This window comes from Phyllostomus discolor, chromosome 5 (genome assembly GCF_004126475.2).
Source record: "Phyllostomus discolor isolate MPI-MPIP mPhyDis1 chromosome 5, mPhyDis1.pri.v3, whole genome shotgun sequence".
NCBI lineage: Eukaryota > Metazoa > Chordata > Mammalia > Chiroptera > Phyllostomidae > Phyllostomus > Phyllostomus discolor.
This window is the reverse complement of record NC_040907.2, coordinates 48,701,415-48,714,193: the sequence shown is the minus strand read 5'-3', so window position 1 is coordinate 48,714,193 and position 12,779 is coordinate 48,701,415. Positions and strand designations below refer to the sequence as shown.

General features: G+C 41.3%; 1 protein-coding gene across 5 annotated transcripts in view; it reads right to left on the bottom strand.

Annotated features, from left to right (window-relative positions):
- The window catches only part of PDE4B (phosphodiesterase 4B), a 530,477-nt gene that overhangs the window by 36,024 nt on the left and 481,674 nt on the right, over positions 1–12,779 (bottom strand). For 3 of the 5 annotated variants that reach the window (XM_036026231.1, XM_028512530.2, XM_028512531.2), the window contains one exon: positions 3,360–3,472. In XM_036026231.1, the coding sequence (XP_035882124.1) occupies positions 3,360–3,472 (113 nt within the window). Of the gene's footprint in view, positions 1–3,359; positions 3,473–3,746; positions 3,877–3,969; positions 4,150–12,779 lie in introns of those variants that run through there. The other 2 variants (XM_036026233.1, XM_036026232.1) reach the window with 2 other exon arrangements.

Sequence of the window (12,779 nt, the reverse complement as noted above, 5' to 3'; positions counted from 1 at the left end):
TTTTTTAAGTCACAGAAACAGTTTTGGTCCTGGCTGGTGTCACTCAGTGGATTGAGCACAGGCCTGCAAATCAGAGGGTTACCAGTTCGATTCCTAGTCTAGGGCATATGCCTAGGTTGCAGGCTAGGCCCCCTGTGTGCCGGGGCGGGGGGGCATGTGAGAGGCAACTACACATTGATGTTTCTATCCCTCTCTTTCTCCTTCCCTTCTCTTCTCTCTAAAAATAAATAAAATCTTTTAAAAAAGACTCAATTTAAAAAAAAGAAACAGTGTTGTATCTAACTCTCAGGGCTCTGAAGCACACTTGGGAAAGTCAGTTACGATGATCTTTGAGTCACAGTTTTCTTCAAAATGTAAAAGGGTTAAGAAAGAACAGCAAATAAGAAAACACATAACCCTACCCAGATGAAGTAAATATGAAAGAGTTCTTGCTTTTCCTCCACTAGACACAGTCAGCTCTCTACCAGCTACATATAGACAGGCATATATGGAATTCCCAGGCACTCCTTAAGCAAAACACTGGCTCTCTCATCACCATGCTTAAGTAAGTTCAGAGGTTGCAAAAAAAAAGTCAGTAGTCATTTAGCTGATCAGATCTAGGGACACATAATTTTTTTGCAGAGATATAGTATATAGCATTAAGAAGTTACCATTTATTGAACTTTTACTATACATCAGGTGCTTTGCTGAGTGCTTTAGATGCATTATCTCATTCATTCACAGCAACCCAGTGAGGTAGGTACCACATTTCTCCCTGTTCTACAGATAAGAAAATTAAGTCATAGAGCAGTTAAGCTGGACAAGGTCAAGTAGCTAGTAAACTATAGAGACAGGATTTGAACCACGATCTTTTGACTCTAAAGCCTATGCCATTTACATACTGCCTCAGTACAAGATCTTCACAGTTACTTTCAAGTCTGTATCTCAGAGATCGCCGTTGCTCCTTGGTTGAGTGAGGGTAAGCAAAAGATGACCAAATAACACTACACAATAATGAGAGTGGTGATGATGATGATCATATTTTCAAACAGCAACTAGGATGGAATGCCCCAATAATTTCAACCTTTTAAAGTTGAATGTGAAATTTTATTTTTACCATAGATCTATAACTGGTACAGGTTAACTTCTTTTTAGTGACCACAAAACTAGTATTATATTATGTTATATTATATCATACTATAGTATTTTAATGTGTTATAGATTAAATTTTACCTGAGACAATTATCTAAATAATCAAGACTTTGTGGTAAGGGAGGTAGCTGAGAGTAAAAAGAGTGAGATCTTTTTAAAAATTGAAATTGACTTCAGTCGTCAGCTGGGCATTGCTCATCCACCGGCTAATTGCTTTGCCCTTCAACCTTTCCACTGTAAATTTAGAAAATAGGTGAGGCTGCATGCCTTCTACTTAAGCCAACTGCATCAGAATTAAGGTTTAGCCCTTTCTTTAGGGTTAGCTCTATTCAACTTTCATTGCTTCCTGCACACGACATCATAAAGAAGGATCGGAAGCCTGAAGTGATTGGAATTCTTACCAGGAGCAACACAATCTCTGGTCTCAGAGTCTTATCAACTGTGACACTAAATATAAAAATTTCAAATAAATTGCTAAGACAGACAATGTTTAATTTCAGCCCTCCAGACACAAACCTAGTTAGAATCTACAATGCATCAACACTTGAAGTGAAAAATAATAGCAATTTGCAGTTTCTCAATGAGTATTCTACTGCCCCTGCCCCCTCCACCTCCCCCCCAGGTTAATCACCTACTTTATCTTAGTGACTCCAGAAGAAAATTCAGCATGTTCTTTATGGTGAAACCTGCTGAGAAACTACCCTCAGATATTGGATCTTCATCTTGTATGGGTATCAATGACCACAAAAGGCACAGATCAGTATTTGCTGATGCTCTAAAGTGGGCTAAAGCATGTGTAAAAATACTCGTACATGGAGTACAGGGCGGTTTGGAGAAATTATGAAGTTAAGCTCTCCTCATGGGGAAGCAGTTAACTGAGATTTACGACAGCCTGGAAAAACCCAGAATTTAGCCTTCAGTTGAGAACTTCAGAGAAAAATCAATAAATAGTAAAACCTCAAACCTTTTCTTTATTTTTTGACTTGAATCTGAATCAAAATTTAAGAAAGGAGCTTTTTTATTTTTTGCCCTTGCATTATGCAATAAATCAGGAGTAAGAAGAGTACCCCCCCCCCCCCCCCCCCCCCCCCCGCCCCTCCTCCAGGACCTCCTAAGGAGGCAATGCTTCCCCTGCTCAGATCCTCTGATCCTCCGAGCAGGAGCCAGAAAGCCTTGGTAGGAAGGTGATACTTTTGACCCCAGGAAAGAAGAAGGAGGGACCACATTCACTACTGTACCTCAGGGCTGGAAAGGGCAGGCTGTGGGTATGGAGTAAAATCTCTTCCCAGCCCCAGAACCATAAGACAATAAAACAATACCTGAGGCTAGTATGATTAGAGGTTCTGAAAGTGTGTACCTATGAGGGTACACTGCTAAAGCTTTCCATATCTAGGTATGTGTACACACACACAGAGTCTCCAAGGGAGAAATACAAGCAAAAAGCAACAACTCTCACTACATAAATTAGGAGTGTAAATCCAGATGTTAATTAAACAAATGATATAATGACACATAATTACAGCTCTTCAACACTAAGTTTTGTCTGGCATTGTATGCACAACCATCTCTTTGCAGTACGGGTGAAACTTGGTTTCAAATGATTCCACACTGAAAAGCAGCAAACTTTTTAGAAAAAACTTTCCTTTTTGGAGACCAGGTATATTGTTTCCTTCCTTTTCTTTTTTTTTTTATCTTAGCCATGCCAGCATCACAAAATAAATGTTAGAAAATCCCAGAATGTCCAGAGCAGAATTTCAGAATTTATGAAACTTCAGAGGAAACCATTCTTTCCATTGATATATGAAGAGCACAGTATTTTTTCATAAAAAAAGTGAAACACCTGATTGCAATGCCACATTTTATGCATTTTATACATTTTACCCTATAAATTCATTCAGAGTTTATCTTCCTGGTAATTGTTTTAAAAAGGGCTTTCATTTGTATAGTGTTCATACACTTTATAGACATCTCTCAAACATATTCCAAACAACATCAAGAAGAAAGAAGTTTGGTTTCTGGGAGTTAAAGCACACTGTGGATTTTAAACTTTTCTGTAGTATCCAGATACAGGCAAAGTGTGGCACTTGGGGACAGAGTCTCCCAAGGTAGATGAACAAACCCATTCTCCTGTGGCGTCCCGGGTGCACCTCTGTCCTAGGCAGAGGCCAGGGGAGGCCAGGGCTCCCTGCGCAGTCCCCCTTTCATAAATAAAAACGGTTATCTCTTACCTTGTTAGAAGCCATCTCGCTGACGGAACGGTAGGTCTGTATGGTCTCTAGCTGGTCTAAGCACCAGTCCAATTCCTCCAGCGTTTCCATTGCTAATTTTTGATAAGATTCTTCTGCAAACAAACACACAGACATGTAGTTAGGCTGGAGCGGCTGCAGGCTGTCCATAGCAGAGTCACCGTTGCTGCTGCTGATCCCGGCGCTACTGAAGGTGGCCCCGTGCTCTTTCATTATTTGCGCGCCGACTCCTTCCTTCCAGCGCTCTCCACCAGGAGAACAAATCACTGATCGCTGTGGTGCCCGTGCCAAGTTTTCACCCCCCTGCCTGGATGAGGTGTCCGTGATCTACCAAGAAACTTCCTCTGAGGAAGAAGGCGGGGAACCAACCGTCTCTTACAAGCTCATCTGCATACATGCGTCCTAAAACTAAAGGCAGAAGCAAGTTTTCTCAGGCTGTGTCTTAGTCATCCCGGGGCACTTTAGGGTGCGTGATGTCATTTCTGAGTGTTTACCGTCTAGAGGAGAAATGAGGAAAGCGTTTTTCTCATTTTACTGTTCTTCTAAATGATACAGTCAGTCGAAAATTGGGGGGTGGGGGTGGGGAACTGACAGAGTCATTGGAAAGCAATGGGCAGTCATTCATTCCGGGGAATGTGTGCCTGTTGGATTAACTTTTAATTCAGCAGCCAACACTGACCCGCACCAGGGAGAGGCATAGACTAGTTAGTTATTCCTTCTTCTGAATCTCTCCTCTAAGTAGGGCCAAAATGAAGTCTCCGTGATAAGACTTCAGCCTAAGAGAGACTGTCTGGAGTTTTATGTGAACACGTTTATTGGCAGTTTATTGGCTTGGGAGTCCGGCAGCTCTTGTTATACTAAACAAAGCGAAAACTTCTCTGCAACTGCCAGGATCACAGGGAAATTCTGAACCGGACTTTCAGGTGGAGCCAGATGCAAACGCTGCAGATTTTCGTCTTGATTCAAGTCAGGGGCTCTGATTTGTTCCCTGTGGGAATCTAGACTTTCTGGGACTATTTCTCAGTGCTCCTAAAAAATACTGTTTTTAAGATCACGTTTTAGCTGGATAATAAAAGCCCTTTTTAAGTGTTCACAACACGTCATTCCATACCCCAAAGTTTGGGAATCTAAATTAATAATTAAGGTTACTGACTTAAGAAGCCCATGTTAGTAAACACTGAATGGATTTTACAAATGCCAGATGAATTCATGGTGCTATAGACCATTATAAAAATCAGTCGGACGTTCCTGTATACCTGACTGAATCTGAGGGGCAACACATCCGTGAACTCTCCCAGTCTTTCCAGAATGCGAGTGATAGGCACCAATATAATTAAAAATCTTACATGGAATTCTATTATGAAGAAAAGACTACACACATTCCTGTCAGACTTAGAATACATGTTCATTGAGAAATTTGGGGGGGACCATATAGCTTTTTACTTGAGTAAATTTATGTGTGCAGCACTCACAGTTGACGCAGGAAAGGGAATAAACAGGAGAGTGATGGCAAGTGACTAGAATCACTTGCTCACAGATGCGCATTTCGACGAATAGATGTTGTGTTTATTCCCCAAATATGCCTTCCTTTCAGGAGAAACAGGGGTTAACATTCAATATCCTGTATGTCATACTTTAAAAAATCCACAAAACCACTAGAGGTAACTTCCTCTATTTTTTTTTCACACTCAAAAATGTGCAGACAAGAATTGAGGTGTTTTCAGTAAAACTCATTTTAAGCCAGACTTGCATTACCGTCTCTCCTTTCTTCCTCAATTTTACAATGCTGCTTCAACGAGAAGCATCTCCTCACTCACTCTAGTGTGTCCAAAACACCCCCGTCTTCTGTTTCCTTCCTCAGAGCACTTCTTCCAAGAAGGCTTTTTCTAAAGTGATAGAACCCTCCCATGTTCATTCCAGGGCTCTTATAAAAGAAAAAGTCCAACCACTTCCCAGCTACCTGAGCTTTACTACCGTAGGGTCTTCCACATCACAACTTGTGGTTCTCAGTGGCTAAGACTGACCATTCAGCAGGGTGGTGGGGAGTGAGCAGTTTGCTCAGAGCCTTTTGAATCAGCTGATATGCAAAATGACTATAAGATGATATATCACATTTTTCCTGCACTAAGAGGAAAAAGGGGATCACATTTTCCCACTCATACTTGACAAAAGAAATACAGTAATTATAGCAGCAGAAGCACTGAGGAATGAACAGGACTTTTCAAAGATCCAGTTAAGTGTTGCCACCACAGGTCATTCACTGTCTATTGCAGTGATTTGCAACCTGCATGCTGCAAGAGGCACAATGGTGTGACGCAAGAACTTATAAAACACACAATACCTGACTCGTCAGGGGCACTGACCTCTTTTCTCTTAGTCAAATTTTAAAAAATGACAATAGCTAACACAACAATAACTGTCTGGTGTGAATGAATCAAAATTATACCTATTTTTTTGTCCGTTTGGTAAAAAACATATTTTCTGGTGTGTCACAGGATTTTAGTAATTAGTTTCTGTGTACCATGAGATGAAAAATCATTGGTCTACTACACAGAACAAGCACATATGGACTCCTAGAGCTGGTGTAATACTGAAATGTGACAGCACCTTATTCCACTGCCCTCTCTTATTCTGGCCAGCCACAATATTTTTTAAGTGAAATTATTACATTTTGATGTTAACGAGGATTTGTTCCTTCCCAGACACTAAACAAATACTCAAGACTCTCCTTGTGCTCCATTTTAGAGCCTGCTTATCACAGTAACTAAGAGGCACAGATGTCAGAGTGGGCTAAGTATGGGAGCATTGGACCCCTGCTGATCATGGGTACAGCCCAAGGAAAGGATCAGTGCTCCTTGGGACTGACCTTCACGTTATAGCTTTGCAGCACCAGCACTAGATCCAGAGTTCGGTATCTAGCAGATACTCAGTAAACACTGGGAAGAATGGAAACCAGCGTGCTTGCCCAGGCAGTCTGCAAGTACATAGGCACCTACAGGCCGAACGGAACAACTGCAGCCTTGTGGAAAGAGCACTGGCTTTGGAGTGAGGCTCTCATATTTTGACTTTCTCTTCTATTAATTGCTGTGCGATCCTGGACCTCAATTTCCTACATCTCAAAATAAGGATACAAATATTTATCTCATAAGGTTATAATGGGATTAAATGAAATAAAATATATAAAGTGTCAGTATGGTAGCCAGTTCTTAGTAGGTGATTGATAATATACAACATTATAATTAGTAATGGCAATCAAAGTAACCCAAAGGCCTGGCTTTTGGGGGTGAGGAGAAATGGGAAGGAAGAAAGAAGATGTGCATAGTCAACAAGGGTTTTTACAGTCAGGATCAGCTACAGAATTTGTGGGGCCCAGTACAAAATGAAAGCACAGGGCCCCTTGTTCAAAAGCAGGAAGAAGTGCTGTTAAAAGTAGTAAAGTATAATGCTTTTCCTTTCTTCTAAAGTTTATATCTTGACCTGTTATGGTGTTATTTTTTTTCTTAAGCCATTTATTTAAAATAGTTCTAGATTTATAGAAAAGTTGCAAATATAGAGCATTCCCACATATCCCACATCCAGTTTTCCCTATTGTTAACATCATACATTATTATGGCACACTTGTCACAATTAATGAATGGCATGGTGTGTTTTATTTACTCTTTAATGTAGCATGGGGGTATACTGGGGAGAGTCCAGACCCTCATAGGACTCTGGAAGCTCTGCTCACCAGATGCTGGGGTGCACTTACCTTCCAGCTGCCATACTGATGTGCTACGACCCAGCTAGGGTCAGGCTCTGGGAAAGACACACATCTCCCTTCCACCGGGTACCAACATGCCAATCCACAACAGAGGAATAACACCTAAGGGTATTACAACCTCTGCACTGGGACATGTATATACCTGTATCAGGGGTGGACAGGAGGCTCACCCCCACCAAGAGATGGCCTCTGTTTACCATACCAATCCAGGGCCATGGATAAATGTTACTTGAAACTTTGCAAAGTACACATGTCCAACTCTTTGAGCCTGGACCCAGGCCCGCACTGGGAATGGATGTCAGCTGTGGTCATGGGTGACTGTTGGGAACTGCCCTGCCTGTTTTCAGAAGCTGTAACCCCCGCTAAGGCTAAGGCTGAGGGAGTGACCTTGGACCATAAGCCACCGAGGAGACAAAAGCTTATCTCCCTGCCGGGAGCGCTGCTTCTGCTGCTTCATTCATAACTGAACCCCAATGCTTGGTCAGTTAGCCAATGACGGGTAAGATTCCCCAAGGTGAGACCAATCTAAGACAGGCATGATCATGTGGGAGGCCCTCAAGGAAGGACTTTGGGGGCTACAGCAAAAGGGGGTGATGGACCCTTGCCCCTCAGCTTTGACAAAGCCTGAGTCCTCATTCTGTCTGTGAGGAGTCTCCTAATCTCTTGGCTGCCTTACTTCCCTTGCTCCACCTAAGCCTGAAACAATGACAGAGGGTGGTGCAGCCCTGTGCTGGAAAGGGCAGGTTCTCCCCGCTGATCAGGCCTAAGAAAGAATATGCAAAATGCTGTGAAAACTGCTTTGTTTAGAATGCTCTCAATTAAATGATAAGGGTCCAAACAAGAAGTAAGTTCCTTCCTCAAAGTTTTACAGCTCTTTAGCTATCTGACCCTGACTCAAAATAGGCCCTCAGAGTTCTTTGTTATCCATTGTTTGATCCTCACTGCCTGGCAATGATTAATGAGCTTTACTTGAATTTTTGTGTAAACAAACCCAATGAAAGCCCATTGAGGAAAAGGCTCTTAGCCCTTCTCCTTTTAGAGATTGGCCACCTTTCCTCCCCAAGCAGATCATGTCTTGGTAGACTTATTCTCATTTGTGGCAGCCGGGGGGAGGGGGGGGCCTGTGGGCAGAGTCCGCCCTACAGGTGACAGCAGGAAGAGGGATGCTGGGTGAGTCCTGAGGTGCCAGGGGTCAGGGAAAGGGTAGCTGAGAACACATTTAAGAGATGCAGGCAAGTGGCAGAAGACAGAACGGCATATGAGCCAAGGCTCTAAAGCCATTGGAGTATAAACTGTTGTCCCATCAGACTTCACTTAAAAGACTTTTAAAAAGCAAAGATGAAATTATTACAAGTTTCAAGACAGAAACTGTGAAACCCTTCTGTGTGGGGGTTCTGTGCTACTGCATAGGTTGCCTGCCTATAAAGCTGGTCCTGTTTCCTGTCTTGCATAAATGGCTCTGAAAAGGAACAATGCTTAACACCATGAAGCAAGTCTCAAGGGGATGAAAACAGGTAATGGAAGAGTGTATGGTCATGGGGTCAACCCTATTTGTCAAAAGTTTCCAGAGGGAAGAAGAAGGAAGGAGAGCCAGCCTCCCTTCTATACTTCCTCTCTTTCCCTCTTTCACTCCAACAGAAGTGGCTAAGGAAAATTTTCTTCCTGCTGCAGATCTGGTAAGTATTGCATTCAATCCTGAGAAACAGGAAGAGAGAATGGATGATTAATTATAATTAATATTAATCTGGAAATAATAGGTGGCATTCATATAGCTCTTTTCTCAAAGGATCTCCAAGTACACTACTCATTAATCTTTGCAACATATCTGTGTGACAGGCACTGAAGAGGTATGATTATTTTAATTTACCTTAAGGCACCAGCTAAAAAGTGTGCTTTGGTTAGAGTTAAATTATTAGAGCAAGATTTCTGGCAAGACAATACCTTGGTCTAAGAAATAGAGGATGTAGCTCAGTGCTGAAAATACATGTATTCCCGGAAATGCTGCATTTAAAGTGACATCTTATCCTTGGGTCTTTTCTACTTAAAATTGCATAATTGCCTTCCTAAATGTTGTCATTTCTGGAGGCTACGCAATATTTACTCAGAACACCTGGTAGCTTCTGGTTCTGCATCTGGCTTTAGTGGGTGACCTCAGGTGAGTTACCAGAGTTTGCTAAAACTAAATTTCTTTTCTGTAAAATGAGAGGGAAGAATACCTTCTTCTCACAGGGAAGGTAGAATAGGAGAATACACCCAAAATCAGACTGAATATTTTAAGTATTATGAACATTTGGTAAATATTACATTTATAAGTGGGACAGAGGTGCACTATGGAAAGTTAGAAAATTATAGAGAAGCAAATGTTTGAAATGATAAACATTTTACCAAGCAGAGATCACCACGGCCAGCCCCTCTGTGCACATCCTTTCCTGCACGGATGCACATGTGTGCATATGTAGGTATACAATCACAATGAGATCACACTATCCAAACTGTTGAGTAATATTCTTTATATCAATTATTTCCCCTTTTCTGTTTTAATAAATTTGCATTTCAGCTAATAGTTAGGTTATATTACCAATTTCTCCAGTTTCTTTTTTAATGCAAATCCAGCAGAAATGTGTGTTAGCAGAAATGTTGAGAAGGAGAGCTCCAGGGAAGGGTGACAGGAAAGGGTAATGGGAAACCTCGGCCTGGCCACAAATCAGTCTCTGCTCCTAGTTTGAAAACATGGAAACAGATTTCAGCAGTTATGAAGTCAGTGCCCCAGCTGGTAACAGACCTCGGGTGCCCTAAAAGTTTCCTTCCTCCCTCTTTTGTTTCAGTGCATATGTGTATATGTGTGTGTGATAACAATATTTAACATGAGATCTGCCCTTTTAACAAAATTTTACTTATATGATTCAGTATTATCTATATGCACTATACTGTACAGTAGATCTCTAGGATTTTTTTTGCCTTGCATAACTGAAACTATGTACCCTTTAACCAATCTTTCCCAATCCCCTCTCCCCCAATCCATGGTAACTATCCTTTTACTCTGGGCTTCTACAAATTGGACTATTTTAGATTCTTGATACAAGGGCTCATTCTGAATGTAATTTTAACATAGCTCTGTATATACCAGAAACCTATCTGTCAAGTTTTCCCTATTTTCTACCCAAAAATAGTGCATAAGAAAGAAATGTAAATAACCTTTTGTTTATCTGTCACACATAATCAGACTCTTTTCCGACTAGAGAAGGTGATAGCTATTCCCAAGGTTGTGTGGTGGTTAAATCAATCAGAACAACTGGCATGGGCAAAAACAGAGATAAATCTCATAAACATAAATGTCAAGCAAAAGAAACCAGATATTAAAGAGTGCATAAAATATGATTCTATTATAGAAAGTTAAAAAAAAGAATCTACTATATTAGAAATCAAGATAGTGGTTAGTGATTGGGAAGGAATTTCAGGGGGCCGCGTATGGGGTTGGCGATGATCTATTACTGGGTTTGGGTACTGGTTAAGTGGGTGTGTTCATTTTATGAATATTCACTGACTTCTACACTTGTGATCTGTGCACTTTGTCTGATTTTCCAGGTAGGCTTTCAACAGATAGTCCCATCTAGGAAAATCCCAGTTTAAAAAAACAAAGCACAGGATTTCTAAAAACATATTTTTCTTCTTTTGTTGAACTATAGCAATGGGTATCAAGAGAATTTAAGTAATTCTCACACAGCTGAAAAACAACCCCCAAAAGACATTGACCCACGAGAATTCTACCACTGAACCACCAATGCAAGGCATTGGTTTTGATATTGCATAGGCCAGGAAGCTGCTAATAACTCAAAATTCACTGGAACATGTTGGAGCCTGACCCCACTCTTTATAAATTCTGACTTTTCTTTACTAGGAGTGTGATCTTAGACAAGGTAAGCAGCCTGACTGTGCCTCCATTTCTTTACCTGTAAAAGAGGAAGACGGCATAAACTAGCTGTGAGAATTCAGTGAATCAATGTACGCCAAGTTGGCACAGTGGCTGGCACATGTCATGCACTTTTTTGTTCCCCCAGCTCTCTCTCTTTCTGGTCCTGGTCACTTTTCCTAAGGGTAGATTGCCACACATTTGTTAGCTGAGTTGGGTGGAGTTTTGCTCTCGTGCGTGGGAGGACAGCACGTGGCCAAGCAATCCTAGTGTCCCTCCCACCTCATGACCTCAGATAAGAAACTGCCTCTTGGTTAGAGTTTATTGGTATTCTCTTCTAAAATATAGATCTGGCCTGGTATATCATTCTGCTTTCATCAAATCCTGACTGACACACCAAATCAAGGGACCTTCAGCTGTGGAGAATTGTACAAGAAAGCTATTTGGTTATTCATTCATTCCATAAAAGTACATTGAGTGTCTACTATGTGCCAAGTCTGCTGCTGGGTGCTGGGTTGCAGCAATGGACAGGACACATCAGGAGTGGTATGGTCTATCACCCTGAATGATTATATGGAAATCCCCTTTGCTATTCTCCAGAATGGTCAATCTGTGAAGCTGGGTGCCTTACTTATTTCCTCCCCTCTCCTGCCTCCCCACCCCAAGCTCATACAGTACCCTTGTGAAATTAGAGAAATGTGCCCTCTCTTGGCAGACAGCTTGGGAAGAGATCACACAAAATGATGCATGGGCTGAATTTCAGCTCCCTTCAGCTGGCTGAGTACCTTTGATCAGTATCCAAGTGACACAACCACCTTATGTAAGGGCCTGGTGGCACATGCGTGTGGAGGTAACCCAACGTGAAGCTATCCCTAGAATGACTGGGAGTGCTCCATAAAAGCAGGGACACAGAACACGGGTCAAAGCAAAACCTGTACCTTTAACCTGGAAATAAAGCAAACCCTTGACATTGAAAGGAAAACATCCCAATAAGACCTTTCCTGGCTCTTCACTTGTGAACACCATTAAATAACTGAAATAACATAAAATAACTGAAAATTTTAATTTGGTAGACTAATTATGACCTTTAAATACAGTTTTTGTTTTCATAGACAACATCTTTTAAAGCAAGGGCTCCATGGGGGAAATAATAATAAAGGAGTCCTTGACAGAGAAAACTAAAAAACCACTCTTCTGATCCTTGGAAGTGAGAAGTGTGTATTAGTTGGATTCTCTACACTCAGCTTATGACTCTAGCTTTATCGACAAGTTTCTAGCCTTGTAGATGTCCTCACTATACTCTACCTGTGGTGAAGTTAGCATGCTTGTTTCATTCCTCTGTTCCTCCTCCTAGTGCAGTAAGTTTTTTTTTTTAATTAATATTTTTTTTTTTTTAAGAGAGGGAAGGGAGGGAGAAAGAGAGAGAGAGAAACATCAATGTGCGATTGCTGGGGGCCATGGCCTACAACCTAGGCATGTACCCTGACTGGGAATCGAACCTGTGATGCCTGGTTCACAGCCTGTGCTCAATCCACTGAGCTACACCAGCCAGGGCAGGTTTTTCATTAAAATGTTAAAACATTTTCATATATATGAAAATCAGCCTCTTCTTTATAAGGTGTTAGGTTGGAGCTATTGGCCCATTTATTTGGTGGTCTTGGTTATGATTTTCCTCCTTATTGTTAGCAATAACTCTTCCTTTTAAGTTATTAAGTCCAAAGATAATAGTTTT